We start from the raw sequence: 16,180 nt of genomic DNA, 5'->3' as shown, positions 1-16,180 counted from the left end.
AGAGGTGCTGTGACCCAGTGAGCTTCATGGCCAAGTGAGAGGATTTGAACCCTGGTCTCCCAGGTCTTAGTCTGTTGTGGGGGTGGGGGGAGGCAATGGCCAGTGTCTGAAGGGTCTCGGAGGAGGAAAGGGTCTCAAGTTTGATCTCTAGCATCTCCAAGCAGCGATTTGGGGGTGGGAGGAGGGACTCGATTCGCCAAGTCACCTCGTTGTTGAAGCAATACGCGAACAGCAACACCAGTGTCATTGAGAAGTTGCCCCTCTCCAAATTTGCAGCAAAGCGAGGTGTAGAAAAATGCATTGTATGTATATGTATGTACACACAGAGAGAGAGAGATGATGTATCAGTGAAACTGAAAGATGAATTAGAGTAGCAGGGAACTGCCTTGCAAAAAAACCCCAACGTGTTCGCCAAGCAAAATTGCATATGCTAAAATAAAAAATTGTCCAGCAGCACCTTATAGACCAACTAAGTTTGTTCTGGTATAAGCTTTCGTGTGCATGCACACTTCTTCCGATGCATGCACACGAAAGCTTATACCCAGAAAAAAACTTAGTTGGTCTCTAAGGTGCTACTGGACAATTTTTTTATTTTATTTTATATTGACTGCATCAGACCAACACGGCTACCTACCTGAATCTAGATGCATATGCTAAAATGCGGACGGATTTCCATAAGGGTGTTTTTCCCTCGTGAAAGTTCAGCTACCCACGTTTCCACATCGGTTCGTGGTTTTTTTTCTTAATAGAAACATAGGATTGTAGAGGTGTAAGGGATCCAGAGGATCATCTCGCTCAACCCGTGCAGGGATCCTGCCCTGGGGGGGCTCAAACCTTGCTGACCCCACTGCACCAGGGAACAAATAATAAATAATCAATCCACCACCTTTTAATATATATATATATATATATATATATCATGGGGAGCCTTCCAGAGTGGCTGGGACTACCCAGCCAGATGAGTGGCATATTATATTATTATTATTATTATTATTATTATTATTATTATTATTATTACTATTATTTTGTAGAGGTGCTGCAACTCACCATGAATGCCTCCCTTGTTCTCTTATAATGGCAATGGCACCCACCTGAGTTCCAGCAAGCTCCTGCTGGGAAAAAAATCTATTATTAATATTAGGCTGTGTATTCAAATACACTTTTGTAATAGATTTGCCATTATTATTAATATTAGGCTGTGTATTCAAATTCAGCAGACACTCGGGTTGCAAACATGATCCGTGCAGGATGCACATTCGCAACCCACAGCATTCGCAACCCGCAGCTGCGCACACGCGGGTTGCAAATTCAGCACTTCTGCGCATGTGCAAAGCGCGATTTAGCACTTCTGCGCATGTGCAACTGCTGAAACCCGGAAGTAACCCGTTCCGGTACTTCCGGGTTTCGGCAGTCTGTATCCCGAAGAAACGCAACGTGAAGCGTCTGTAACCCGAGGTATAACTGTATGAAAAGCTGTCAGAGATGCTCACCATATCCCTTTGCGTTCCTCTCCAGGTCTCCTCCTCTTCGAAGGTCCTTCCCAGGGGGCCGTGACTCTCTGGCTGTCAGCCCCCCCCCCCCCGAAGCATGTATAGCACCAAGAAGCCCTACAACAGCCCGCCCACCGGTTATGGGCCCCCCGGCGAGGACTACGGCTATTACATCCACTCCCCTCCACCGGGCTCCTACTACATCGAAGACGTCCCACAACACTTCTACAAATGGAACTCTCCCCCCGGGATCGTGAGGATCCTGGAGGGCGTGGGGGTCCTCCTCTGTGTCGCCATCTTTGCCTGTGTGGCCTCCACCCTGTCCTGGGAGTACGGCTACGGCTATGGCAATCTCTACGGGGGCTCGATGGGCGGCTACTACGGCGGAGGCATGGGAGTCTACGGCGGGAGCACCTACGGCGGGATGGGCATGGGGTACTACGGAGGCATGGCCAACCCGCGCTCGGCCAACGGCTTCATGCTCGCCATGTCCATCCTCTGCTTCATCGCCCTGTTGGCTCTCGCCATCACCAGCCTCACCAAGTCCAGCGGCTCTCGCTCCCGGAGGTTCTACCTGGTGGTGCTGGTGTTGTGCGCCATCATGGCGTTCGTCATGCTGATTGCCTCCATCGTCTACGTCGTGGGGGTCAACCCGCGGGCTCAGATGTCCAGCAGCTACTACGTCAACCCCATGCTGGCCATGTGCAACTCGGTCTACTCCACGGGGGTCTACACCAACCAGTATCTCTACCACTACTGCATGGTGGACCCTCAGGAGGTAAGGGAGGTCCAGAGGGCGGCAACATGGAAACAGGGCCTTTCCTGTGGAGGTTCCCCACTTGTGGGACACTCCCTGGAGTGGCTTGCCTGGCGCCATTCTATCAGCAGCCAGAGTCAGGCCAGCAATTAAAAAAAACAGTGAAGTGAACTCTTTCATTCAAAGAAACCAAAACGGTGCAGGCCTAGTGATCACAGCAGCTCTTCCAAAGCAATCTGAGACTTTTTCACTTTGTTATTCTTTCCTCCGCTCTTTTCATGCCTCTTCTGGTTCTGGGAGAGCAGAGGGAAGGGGAGCTGGTTGCAGCAGGAGGGGGAGACCCCTGGCTTCTTTGACAGCTTGTCTCATCTCTGGCCTCTGGCCTCTCCAACCTGACTCTAATTCTGGACTTCTTTCTGCTACCAACTCTCCCTGCTCACGAAACCCTGTTACCCTTTCAGCTTCTGACACCTCCTACCCCGGTAAAGGTAAAGGTAAAGGGACCCCTGACCTTAGGTCCAGTCGTGACCGACTCTGGGGTGGCGGCGCTCATCTCGCTTTATTGGCCAAGGGATCCGGCGTACAGCTCCCGGGTCATGTGGCCAGCATGACTAAGCCGCTTCTGGCGAACCAGAGCAGAGCACGGAAACGCTATTTCCCTTCCCACCAGAGTGGTACCTATTTATCTACTTGTACTGGCGTGCTTTGGAACTGCTAGGTTGGAAGGAGCAGGGACCTAGGAACGGGAGCTCACCCCGTCACAGGGATTCAAACCACCGACCTTCTGATCGGCAAGCCCTAGGCTCTGTGGTTTAACCCACCTCTGAGCCCTCGTCGTTGTCCCACCACAAATCCCCTGGCTCTGAGCCTTCTTCCCCTGGGGGTTCCCCAGCTGGTGTCTCCCACCCCTCATCCAGCCAGCCTTGACACAATGCTAGATATCTTCAAGCACCTAACAAAATCCTTCCATTTCACACCGGCCTTGGGCTTTTAGCTATCTGCATGGCCCTTTAGAGTGGGTGGGCTGTTTTGATGTATTTCCCCCATCCCCGCTTTTAAGGTGTGTATGTTGTTGTTGTTTTTTGTAAGTCATTCTGTGAGTCACCACGGCAGAAGCAGCAGCCAATAAAATTAGCTAATAATAGTCATTATAATTCCCAGCAGAATGAGCTGGTGTGAGCAACAGACAGAGAGGGGCCCCTGGAGGATGACCTCGTCCAGGATTACCAGCCATGCTGGACCCAGGGGATTCTGGGAGTTGTAGTCCAGAGACATTTGGAGAGCCTTCATCCCTGCTCTAAGCAAACTTCCCTGACCCTGATGCCCTCCAGATATGCCTGGACCTCTTCCATCATGCCTGACCCCTGGGGACAGCTGGCTGGGGTTTCTGGGAGTTGGAGTCCAACAGCATCCCTGGGGCTGCTGGTTCCCCCTCCATTCATTCTCCCCAGCCTTTTGGTGCTTGTCTTGATGCAGGCAAGTTGCTAGACCTCATGAGTGCTTGGATGGCACCTGTAGGATTCCAGAAGCCCATTTTTCTGGCTGGAGGAAGATTCCCAGGGAGGAAGGATGGGGGGGAGTTGGGTATGTGGGGAGGCCTTGATACCTTCTGCCCCAGCTGCCTCTGCTCTGTTGCTTTTCTGTATTGCTCAGAGGTGCTGGCCTAGGAAAAAGAGGCAGGCTGGTTTAAAAGCAAACACCAGGAATCTATTTTGTTTCAAAGCAAAAGGACAAACCGGAGAGGTCGGTTTCAGGGCTGGGCAGCAAAACAATCGGTCCATTAAACTGGGCACACCCAGAAACTGCCCAGTGGGGCAGATAAGATAAGAGCGTCTGGGTGCGATCCGCACCCAATGCAGGGCGAACGGCCATGGGGGACCCGTGAGTCGCCCAGTGGTTTCACACAGTCCAGATGGAGCTGAACCATTAGGGCGAAAGGGCTGTGTCCCAAGAGTCTGCTTTCAGCCAATCAGCTTCCTCCTCTTCAGCCTGGGAGGAGTGAGTGGGAGAAAATGTGTGTCATTTGGCTCCGCCCTTCACAGGCTCTGGCTCCGCCTTTCATTGACTGGCTCCGCCTAGTATTGGGCTCCTTTGCTTTCCATCCTCCCACTCGCAGTGGGTACCAGCCACACTCTGGTCCAATCAGAGCTTCTCACATTCCCATGAGTCATGACCTCATTTTGTTTACCTGCGAGGTCACCTTGCCCCATACAGGGTTGTGTGTTGAGTCCCCTGCTCTATGCTCTCTATACGTATGACTGTACAGCCATCTATTCCAGCAACAAAATCATCAAGTTTGCTGATGACACTACGGTGGTAGGGCTCATTTCAGGAGGGGATGAGTCCGCCTATCGGGACGAGGTGGAGCGGCTCTGTGTTTGGTGTGGAGAGAACAATCTGGCTCTTAATACGGCTAAGACCAAGGAATTAGTGGTGGATTACAGGAAAAAAAAGGCGGATATTCAGCCCTTGTATATCAATGGGGAACGGGTGGAGAGGGTGGCGGAATTCAGGTTTTTGGGAGTAACTATCGATCAGGGCATGACTTGGAGCGCAAATACCACTGCTCTGGTGAAGAAGGCCCAGCAGAGAATTTATTTCCTCAGACTTTTAAAGAAGAACAATCTGAGTGAGAGACTGCTGGTGTCCTTCTACCGAGGCTCCATAGAGAGCATTCTTACATACTGTATTTGTGCTTGGTTCTCCAGTTGTACAGCTAGGGAGAGGAAGGTGCTCCAGAAGGTCATAACCACAGCACAAAGGATTATTGGTCAACCTCTCCCATCCTTGGAAGAATTGTACGGTTCCTGTTGTCTTAGGAAAGCAAACAACATCCTGCAGGATTCATCTCACCCGGGATACAGTCTGTTTGCACTACTGCCGTCTGGCAGGAGATATAGAAACATCAAGTCAAGGACAAATAGACTGAAAAACAGTTTCTACCCGAGAGCTGTGGCCCTTTTGAATGCTGTAACTCGATAGTGTGACTTGGGAGATTGATGGGTGGGGGTGTGGGTGTGGCTGGAATGTGGTTTGTGGGTTGTTGTTGTTGTTTTGCTTTTGTTGTTTTTAAGGGATGGCATCCAATTTCGTTGCACTTGTGCAATGTTGCACGTGTGTAATGACAATAAAGAATCTATCATCTATCATCATCTATCATTTGCCCCCTTGGCCACTTCATTCTGCGGAACCGACCCTATTATTGGTGCCATATAAAATACCTGTTTCACAATTGTAAGCACTCGGCCACTGAGTACGGCAGCAGCCAAACTTTGAAACTCCCTGCCGATTGATTTCAGGCAAGCGTCTTCGCTGTGCTCCTTTCGGCGCCTGAAAACATTCTTGCTTGGAAAAGCCTGCCCATATATTCAGAGAAGCTGATGTGAGTTCTAATCTGTTTTTAGTTTATTGTCATCTCAACTTCCTGAAAGTCATTATTATTATTATTATTGTTTTAATTGAATTTTTTTTTAGCGCTGCTTTGAGATTTGCTTTGTTTTTTCACAATCAAGTGGGGTGTACATTTTAGCAAGCAAAAGAACAGTCACGTCTCCAAATCTATGTGCATCCCAAATATGGAGGGGGGGAGTGAAATGCGCTTTGCACACGCTCAGAGACCAATGTGCTGTTATATCTCCCAGGCCTGAGAACCTTGGTGTTTGATGCTATACACACTTTTCCCCCCCACCCCACAAAAACAACACACCAGGCGATCGCCATCGTCTGTGGCTTCCTCCTCGTGATCCTCCTGTGTGTCATCTGCTTCTTCGCCCACAAGACGCGTCAGAAGATCTGGCAGTACGGAAAGCCCAACGTCTACTGGGACAAGCCCTTGGCGTTCCAAGAAGGACCCAACGTGGAGGAATGGGTGAGTGTGGGGCTGTGTTTGCCTCCTCTCTCTCTCTCTCTCTCTCTCTCTCTCTCTCTCTCTCTCTCTCTCTCTCTCTCTCTCCTTCCTCTTCCAAAGGACAGTAGCGAATTCAAGTGGAGAAAAGCTGGAGAGGAACCATAGAATTGTATAATAATAATAATAATAATAATAATAATAATAATAATAATAAATTTTATTTATATCCCGCCCTCCCCAGCCAAAGCCGGGCTCAGAGCGGCTAGCAACACTAAAACAATAAAACATTCTAAAATCATTTCATTCTAAAATTAATTCCAATCAAATTAATGGCAACCATTGGGCTAGAAGTTCTGTGAGGATTGCCAAAGGAGGGAGTCAGGCTGTGCCCTGGCCAAAGGCCTGGTGGAACAGCTCCGTCTTGCAGGCCCTGCGGAAAGATGTCAAGTCCCGCAGGGCCCTAGTCTCTTGGGGCAGAGCGTTCCACCAGATCGGGGCCACAACCGAAAAGGCCCTGGCTCTGGTTGAGGCCAGCCTAACTTCTCTGTGGCCTGGGACCTTCAAGATGTTTTTGTTTTAAGACCGTAAGTTCCTCTGTGGGACATACCAGGAGAGGCGGTCCCGTAGGTACGAGGGTCCTAAACCGTATAGGGCTTTGAAGGTTAAAACCAGCACCTTAAACCTGATCCTGTACTCCACCGGGAGCCAGTGCAGCTGGTATAGCACTGGGTGAATGTGATCCCACAGCGAGGACCCCGTAAGGAATCTCGCTGCGGCATTCTGCACCCGCTGGAGTTTCTGGGTCAGTCTCAAGGGCAGCCCCACATAGAGCAAGTTACAATAATATTTGGAAGGGACCCACGAGGGTCATCTAGCCCAACCCTCTGCAAGGCAGGATCCTACCCACAGCCGTTCCTGGGGGGGCTCAAACCACCAACCTTCTGGTCAGCAGCAAGATGCACTGACCCATTCCGCCACAGCGGCATTGTTTGAAGGGCGGCTCTTTTGCTCTTTCAAATGTGGCCCTCCTGATCTCTCCGTCTGGCCCGCAGAAACCCCCTCCAGCCACACCCCCTCTCCTCAGGCCACACCCTCTCTCCTCAGACCACACCCCTCCCCAGCCCAGCTTCATTGCTCCGCCCATTTCCCCTTCTCTCCCCGCCCACCAGTGGCGTGTGACCTCTGGAAAGCTCATTCGACGGCTTTCATCAGCGAGGCTGAGCCAGATAGATCCAGTGGCGGAACTGGCCCCTGTTCCTATTAAATTTCCTATGAGGACTAGAAGCTTATATTGTTTTAACATAGGGTTACAGCTCCACAGCCAATCGTGCACAAGGTCCCATGTTTAACCCCCAAGACTCCCCCTTTGAAAACCAATCCTTTTTAAAAACCATGCAAGTCGCTGGCCTCTTGTTAAATTGTCACTACGTCTTGTTAAATTGTTTTGCAAAGGCGTCACCTGGCGGGATTTCGGCCTGCGACGTTCAACAGGGAGGGAAATCTGTGTGTGTGTGAAAGAGACTCTTGCTTGCGATACCCTCTGGTTTCGGTTGCGTCAATGATTAACCAGGCCCTGGTGCACACTTTACACACAATTTCATGCTCTGAGAATTCACGCCTGCCAAACACCCTACGGTTTGGGGCACCCCCAAAGTGGAGAGCAAGTCCAGGAAACTTTTGCCCCATTTCAGGAGGGGTGGGGAGGCGGCAGACACACACACACACCCAGTTGTTGAGATCCTTGCAGCAAATTGCTGGACGAGGCGGACCCCAAACTTCTGCAGCCTCAAGAGTGCCGAGTCAGGATTAGAGCAGAGACGCCCGTACCATAGCTCTCGAATGGTACAGCCCCTGCCTCGCATGCAGTGCGCCACAGGTTTGCTCTCCCCCCGGGATCTCCTTTGGAAATGTAATAAACGGAACCTGCCCTTATTCCCTTATGGGGGATGCAAGAGCCCTTATAGAGTCCTTTGCAGGTTCTCCATCGGTCGGAGAAAAGAACAGAGGCCAACCAGAGAATATTGAGAAGCAAAGCAGCTAGTAAGCCTGATCTTTATTGAACTGTTGCAACAGGGTGTCCCCTTCACACGCATGAAAGGAGGAGGACCCAGAACCCAGGTGTGGCCACCCTTATATATTTTAAATTGCTCACCCTGGAGTTCAAGACCACCCCGAGAAACATCATACCTACATCACAGAAAGGGCGCTCTACAACAGAAATCTGAGTGCGTTGTCTGGCAGGTTACCTATTAATGCTTACTTGATTGGATTGCCTGGGGAGCCTGGCCAGTCTTTTGTAATGATAAATACTTAGTTCCTGGGCCATGTCACAGGCTCACACCCTATTCATATCTTAAATGTGCCCTTAAGACAGGATTTGTGAGGAAAGAGACAATGGGGAGGTTTCCCGATTTGACCCTGCAGAGAAACATTTGAGGTCAATTTGTTCAGGACTTTTTTTCTGTGGGGTTTCAGACATGTGGTTTATATATTTATGTACATGTTTGCTTGGTACATTTATGAACATTTATTACATATCTAAGACCTTAAAATTCTTAGAACAGAAATAATTCCAGGCAGTGAGTTGCTGAGTGGCCCCCAGAAAGGTTTCCTCAAGGGAATGTGGCCCTCATGATGGAGGGGTGGGAAAGCCTCCTTGTCCCCACTGTTTACAGCACAATAATAAACCTCACAGTGCATAATTAGACTGCGGAACTCCCTCCCACAGGAGACTGAAATGGCCACCAAGCAAGATGGCTTAAAAGAAGATTGGAGGAGGAGAGGGGTATTGATGGTTAGTGGCCGCAATGGCTCTAGGGGAGGAAAATAGTGAATCCTTGTGAAATGGGGCGGGGGGTGAGAAAAGGATTGGTTGGGTGCCTGGATTCAAAATTTACTTAATTTACTCACCAGCAGGAGTAGCGTTTAAACTCACAAAAGCTGTATAGCATGGGAATACTAAACCCTTTTCATATCCTGTTTGGATACATGCAAACAGCGCTCCTCTCTTTCGCTTGCAGTGAAAAGACCACAACGGTAAAGTAAGTTTAAAGCACTTTACTTACAAAACGTCAGATTCACGCGTTCATCTAAGCAGCAGCAAGGAGAACACAGGCAGAATACTCTTGGGTAGAAAAGACAGAAGGAGAGCTTCAAACGGATGCTCAAAGCTTGGAGCTCGCTTAGGCACATCTGCCTTGGTCAGTTCGGTGAGAGAGGGGGAATTGTGTATAACTATGTTTGACTGCGGTTTCCCACCGGCTCAGCAGAAATAATCAGAAGACTTGCTCAGCCATGCACTGCTTGTACCGTAGAGCGGTCACTCAGTACCTTGAGGAGAGTAAAGACCTCAATGGGCTATCCTTACTGAGTGTGCATGGGAGGGGGGGGCAAAGGAGGAATTTGAGAAGGAAGTGCTGAACAGATTTTTCAGCAAATCCAAGAAAACCTGCGTTAGTTTAGATTTTTTAAAAATGCAAAAGGTGCATTCTTTGTAATTTTGCAAAATAGACTCATTAACGGCATGAAAGATACTCCCTGATGTTGATTTTTAAATTTTAATTTCCTAGTTTTCAAATGACTGCAGATTTTGACAGCTTCTACTGGGGGGTCAAAAGAAAGAAATGGAAAGCAACTGTTGTTGAGATATTTCGTTCCAGATCTGCTAGACAGAGCTTGCAACATTCCTGGAGGAGAGCTGGGACAGGGGAGTCCCATCTCATTTTTTGGGGAAGGGGCTCAGTCCCAGAGTCCAGCGGGCAAGGAGCCAGTTAACCCTTTCCTCCCTGCCAAAGGGGCCTCCTCGTGGTTCAAGGATGGCCACGGGGACACGGAACAGATAAGGCACGCATCGGGACATCCCGTGACACCTTGTACAACAGGGGCAGAGATAAGCAGGGAGTCAGGGACACGGTCTGCACAGCGCAGGCCAGCAGGGTGCAGCGTACAGGGAAAGGGGTTGCATGTGTCAAAGATGTTTCAGAACTCAAGGACAGACGGGTGGAACAGACTTCACACGCTCTTTGCTGGAAGATCTGGTGATCTGCGGTCTTTGAAAATGTACCTCTGGCTTGGATTCTCATAGTATCCCAGAACTGTGGAGCTGGAAGGGACCCTCAGGGTCATCTAGTCCAGCCCGCTGCAAGGCAGGAATATGCAGCTGTCCCATACCTGCAACCTTGGCGTTACCAGCACCATGCTCTGACCGACTGAGCTATCCGGCCTCTTCACCCGATTCCCAGAACTCCCTAAGGAGAGGGATTGATGGTTGAACCCAGTGCTTTTTTTCTGGGGGGGGACACAGGGGTACACATACCCCTAAACTTTTTGTGAACCTTTGTACTTTTGTCCATTCACTGTATTTATTTTATTATAATTATTATTATTATTATTATTATTATTATTATTATTATTATTATTATTATTATTTATTTATACCCCGCCCATCTGGCTGGGTTTCCCCAGCCACTCTGGGCGGCTTCCAAAAAAACACTAAAATGCAATAACCTATTAAACATTAAAAGCTTCCCTATGTTCCCAATCTGAACTATAAAATGGTGGTGTTCTTGAGTCAAAATGAGAGTAACCCCTAAACATTTTTTTTTTAGAAAAAAAAGCAATGGTTGAACCATTCTGGGAGCTGTAGCTCTGGGAGGCAGAAGAGGCGTCTTCTAGCACCCTTTAAGGAAACTACAGTTTCCAAAATTGTTTGCGGGGAGGGGGGAGCCATGTTTAAAGTGGTACAATGCTTCTTTAAATGCAATAGGGCAGGTGGGGCCTGAATAATGTCTGTTGGTTCCGCTGGGTCTTCTCTGCAACATTATTTTGCTTTGACAGACGGCTTCCTTAGACTGGCAGGAGATCCTTTGAAGCCTCTGGAGCCCCAGGTGGTCGTGGCTCTGTAAAAAAGCCCGGAAGGAAAGGAGGAAAGGCGTGGGGGGGGGGAGAGAAGCAGCTGCACCCTCTGCCCCCAGTTGAAGTCATTGCTGAGCAAATAGTCTGCCCCCCAGATGCAGATCTCTGCCTGGTCAGGGAAGTCCAGCACGAGACTTGAAATGCACCCACGCCTCCCCCCAGCCCAGGCCGTTCCTCGTGAGCAAATGCCACGGGTGTGATCCGGCCTGCAGGTTTTCTAGCAAAAACCCTGGCATGTGTAATAAACAAAAATCTGCCCTTACATTACAGTCATACGTCGGGTTACAGCCTCTTAAGGTTGCGTTTTTTCACGTTAGGTAAAGGTAAAGGTACCCCTGCCCGTATGGGCCAGTCTTGACAGACTCTAGGGTTGTGCGCTCATCTCACTCTAGAGGCCGGGAGCCAGCGTTGTCCGCAGACACTTCCGGGTCACGTGGCCAGCGTGACGAAGCTGCTCTGGCGAGCCAGCACCAGCGCAGCACACGGAAATGCTGTTTACCTTCCCGCTATAAAGCGGTACCTATTTATCTACTTGCACTTTGGGGTGCTTTCGAACTGCTAGGTGGGCAGGAGCTGGGACTGAATGACGGGAGCTCACCCCGCCGCGGGGATTCGAACCGCCGACCATGCGATCGGCAAGTCCTAGGCGCTGAGGTTTTACCCACAGCGCCACCCGCGTCCCTTTTTTCAGGTTACGCACCGCCAAAACCCGGAAGTACCGGAACGGGTTACTTCCGGCTTTCGGCGGTCGCGCATGCGCAGAAGCGCTAAATTGCGCTTTGCACATGCGCAGAAGCACCAAATCGCAACCCACGAGTGTGCAGACGCGCAGATGTGGGTTACGAAGGCTGCAGGTTGTGAACGTGCATCCTGCATGGATCACGTTCACAACCCGGGCGTCCACAGTATTCCCCTATGGGGGACACAAGAGCCCTTATAGAGTCCTTTGTAGGTTCTCCATCGGTCGGAGAAAATAACAGAGGCCAACCAGAGAATATTGAGAAGCAAAGCAGCTGGTAAGCCTGATCTTTATTGATCTGTTGCAACAGGGTGCTCCCCTCACACGCAGGAAAGGAGAAGGACCCAGAACCCAGGTGTGCCCCCCCTTATATAGACATTTTAAATTGCCCGCCCTGGAGCTCCAGACCACCCCCCACAAACATCATACCTACATCACAGAAAAGGCGGTCTACAACAGAAATTTGAGTGTGTTGTTGTTTTTCCTGTCTGCCAGGTTATCTGATAATGCCTTATCTGATTGCCTTTCCTGGTAGTCTGGCCATTTCTTTGAGATGGTGATTACCCAATTCCTGAGACAATGGGAAGGTTCCCTCACCCCCTCCCTCCTTGCAGAGAAAATATTTGGTCAGTTGGGGAGTCAAAATGGTTTCAGGGCGGTCCTCCTGTGCTGATCCAGACCTGTGGTCCACACATCTATGTATGCGCTTGGTTGGTACATTTATGAACATTTAATATACCGTATTTTTCGGCCCATAGGACGCACCTAGTTTTTTTGGGGGGGGGATAAAGAAAAAAAATTATTCCCCCCCCAGGCGCGGGGCTGGGGTGGGGGAAGCCCGAGCTTCCCCCGACCCCAGCCCCCAGAACAGGCAGCTCTCCACAAGCCATGGGAGAGCTGCGCGAAGCCCGAAGCCTGGGGGGCGCTGAGCTCAGCGCACCCCCAGGCTTCGGGGTTCAGGCAGCACTCCAAAAGCCGTGGGAAAGCTGCGCGAGGTCGCACAGCTCTCCCACGGCTTGCGGATAGCTTCCTGAACTTCCTGATGGACTCAAGGGCATCCTGATCAAATTTGCAGATGACACCAAACTGGGAGGGGTGGCTAACACCCCAGAGGACAGGATCACACTTCAAAACGACCTTGACAGATTAGAGAACTGGGCCAAAACAAACAAGATGAATTTTAACAGGGAGAAAGGTAAAGTATTGCACTTGGGCAAAAAAAATGAGAGGCACAAATACAAGATGGGTGACACCTGGCTTGAGAGCAGTACATGTGAAAAGGATCTAGGAGTCTTGGTTGACCACAAACTTGACATGAGCCAACAGTGTGACGCGGCAGCTAAAAAAGCCAATGCAATTCTGGGCTGCATCAATAGGAGTATAGCATCTAGATCAAGGGAAGTAATAGTGCCACTGTATTCTGCTCTGGTCAGACCTCACCTGGAGTACTGTGTCCAGTTCTGGGCACCACAGTTCAAGAAGGACACTGACAAACTGGAACGTGTCCAGAGGAGGGCAACCAAAATGGTCAAAGGCCTGGAAACGATGCCTTATGAGGAACGGCTAAGGGAGCTGGGCATGTTTAGCCTGGAGAAGAGGAGGTTAAGGGGTGATATGATAGCCATGTTCAAATATATAAAAGGATGTCACATAGAGGAGGGAGAAAGGTTGTTTTCTGCTGCTCCAGAGAAGCGGACACGGAGCAATGGATCCAAACTACAAGAAAGAAGATTCCACCTAAACATTAGGAAGAACTTCCTGACAGTAAGAGCTGTTCGACAGTGGAATTTGCTGCCAAGGAGTGTGGTGGAGTCTCCTTCTTTGGAGGTCTTTAAGCAGAGGCTTGACAACCATATGTCAGGAGTGCTCTGATGGTGTTTCCTGCTTGGCAGGGGGTTGGACTCGATGGCCCTTGTGGTCTCTTCCAACTCTATGATTCTATGATTCTATGAAGCCTGGAGACCGAGAGGGGTCGATGCGCACCAACCCCTCTCGCTCTCCAGGCTTCAGCGAAAGCCTGCATTCGCCCCATAGGACGCACACACATTCCCCCTTCATTTTTGGAGGGGAAAAAGTGCGTCCTATAGGGCGAAAAATACAGTGTATATATATGACCTTAAATTTTTTATTTCACATGGAAGAAGCAGCTAAAAAGCAGGAAGAAAAAAGGGACCCACAAGGGTCATCCATTCCAACCCCCTGCACTGCGGGCACTGCAGCTAAAGAATCCCTGACAGAGTTGGACCATGCAAACTAGTCCCTGTCACCTTTAACCCAACTTGCAGGGTTGTTGAGAACAGGCAAATCCACACCTCTCCAGATTTTGTCATGCGGTTCCACAGCCAAGTAATCTGTACGGAAATGCATACACTGAGGGGAAGTGTGTCAAAGAATGCATTTTTAAACAATTTTTTTAAAAAAATATGCATTGTATTAGGGAACTTGCTTTGCAAAAAGGAAAAACAAACAAACAAGTGTCTGGATACAGAGAACTCTGCACCCAAATTCTGGTGAATTTTCATGACAACTTTTTATTAAAAAACAAACCACAAGCAGCGATGGTAATTTTATTTTATCTATTTGTTGCATTTATATCATGGTTTTCCCTTTCCTCGTTTGATCCCCACAACCACCCTGTGTGGAAGGTTAGGATGAGAGTCAGGGACCGCTCACACCCAGGTCACCCAGCGGCCTTCATGGCCGAGTAAGGATTCAAACCATGGTTTGCCAGCTCCTTAGTCCAATACTCTAACCAGGTTGTGGCAGGGAAATGTGAAAATTTGGAATTATTCACCCATCCTACATTGGCTCCCAGTACATTTCCAAGCACAATTCAAAGTGTTGGTGCTGACCTTTAAAGCCCTAAACAGCCTCAGTCCAGTATACCTGAAGGAGCGTCTCCACCCCCATCGTTAAGCCACTGAGGTCCAGCGCTGAGGGCCTTCTGGTGGTTCCCTCACTGTGAGAAGCCAAGTTACAGGGAACCAGGCAGAGGGCCTTCTCGGTGGTGGCACCCGCCCTGTGGAACGCCCTCCCATCAGATGTCAAAGAGAAAAATAACTACCAGACTTTTAGAAGACATCTGAAGGCAGCCCTGTTTAGGGAAGCTTTTAATGTTTAATAGGTTATTTTATTTTAGTGTTTTGTTGGAAGCCGTCCAGAGTGGCTGGGGAAGCCCAGCCAGATGGGCGGGGTATATATTATTATTATTATTATTATTATTATTATTATTATTACTACTACTACTACTACAGTGGTACCTCAGGTTACATACGCTTCAGGTTACAGACTCTGCTAACTCAGAAATAGTGCTTCAGGTTAAGAACTTTGCTTCAGGATGGGAACAGAAATCGTGTGGCGGCAGCAGGAGGCCCCATTAGCTAAAGTGGTGCTTCAGGTTAAGAACAGTTTCAGGTTAAGTACGGACCTCTGGAACGAATTAAGTACTTAACCTGAGGTACCACTGTATTATTATTATTATTATTATTATTATTATTATTATTATTATTACCTGAGAGGCAAAACCACGTCCCAGAAGGGCCCCGATCCAGGGGAAGGTTTTAGCCGGCACCAAAACAACGTCTTTCGTTCCTTTCGCAGGTGAAGAATGTCACTGACGGGGCCAGCACCCATGATGAGACAGCAACCCTGAACTACTCCGAAAAGCCAATGAGCCCCACCCATGCCCCAGCCAGCCCCTACAACTACAAGGTCTCCGGGAATGGCTACGACCCAGGTGAAAGCCAGAGCAGGTGAGCAGAGAAAACAGAGTTGTTTTGAGTGGTGCATTGTGAAGAGAAGAGGTTGTTTTTCACCCTCTTGCATAATGCTAGATTTGCGGCGGAATAACGGGGTTAAACATGTATTGTTAAACTGTGGAACTCTCTGCCACAGGAGGCAGCAACCGTCCCCGATCTTGACGGCTGTAAAAGAGGATTGGACAAAGTCATGGGGGGGGGAGGGGGCCATCAAGAGCCACTAGCCAGGATGGCTCCGCTGCGTCATCTGGCAGCAGTGACACTTCTGAATCGCAGGCACAGGAAGGGAGTGTGTTCAGGTCTTGGGTTCAGGTCCCGCATGCCGTTTAACTCTGCACTTAAAAAACGCTTGTAGGATTTGTTATTGTTATTAGCTGGGTGGCTCAGTGGGTAGAGCACAAGACTCTTAATCTCAGGGTCGTGGGTTTGAGCCTCTCGTTGGGCAAAAGAAACTTGCATTTCGGGGGTTGGGATAGATGCCCTTCATGTGCCCTTCTGTCTCTATGATTCTATGATATCAAGAACAACGGAAACTGTGAGAATGATCAGGTACATACCTGAGAGTAAATCCTATTGAACTCAGCGTGACTTACAGTAGTTCTGAATAAAAATGGTTTGAATTGCATCACAGTCTTTACCCAGTTACCTGGGAGTAAAGGTAAAGGGAGGTAAAGG

The 16,180-nt window shown here is 49.3% G+C and overlaps 1 protein-coding gene across 5 annotated transcripts in view; it reads left to right on the top strand.

The window, feature by feature from the left end:
* LOC310753397 (occludin-like) overlaps window positions 1-16,180 on the top strand; it is a 28,952-nt gene that overhangs the window by 4,509 nt on the left and 8,263 nt on the right. For all 5 annotated transcript variants that reach the window (XM_083594681.1, XM_083594679.1, XM_083594678.1 and 2 more), the window contains 3 exons: window positions 1,516-2,268; window positions 5,957-6,115; window positions 15,348-15,499. In XM_083594681.1, coding sequence (XP_083450807.1) covers window positions 1,588-2,268; window positions 5,957-6,115; window positions 15,348-15,499 — 992 coding nt within the window. In that variant the 5' untranslated portion in view covers window positions 1,516-1,587. The remainder of the gene's footprint in view (window positions 1-1,515; window positions 2,269-5,956; window positions 6,116-15,347; window positions 15,500-16,180) is intronic.

The sequence above is a fragment of the Podarcis filfolensis genome (assembly GCF_964270895.1).
Source record: "Podarcis filfolensis genome assembly, chromosome: 18".
Lineage (NCBI taxonomy): Eukaryota > Metazoa > Chordata > Lepidosauria > Squamata > Lacertidae > Podarcis > Podarcis filfolensis.
Note: the sequence above shows the minus strand (reverse complement) of the source record. Positions and strands in the feature narration are given on the sequence as shown.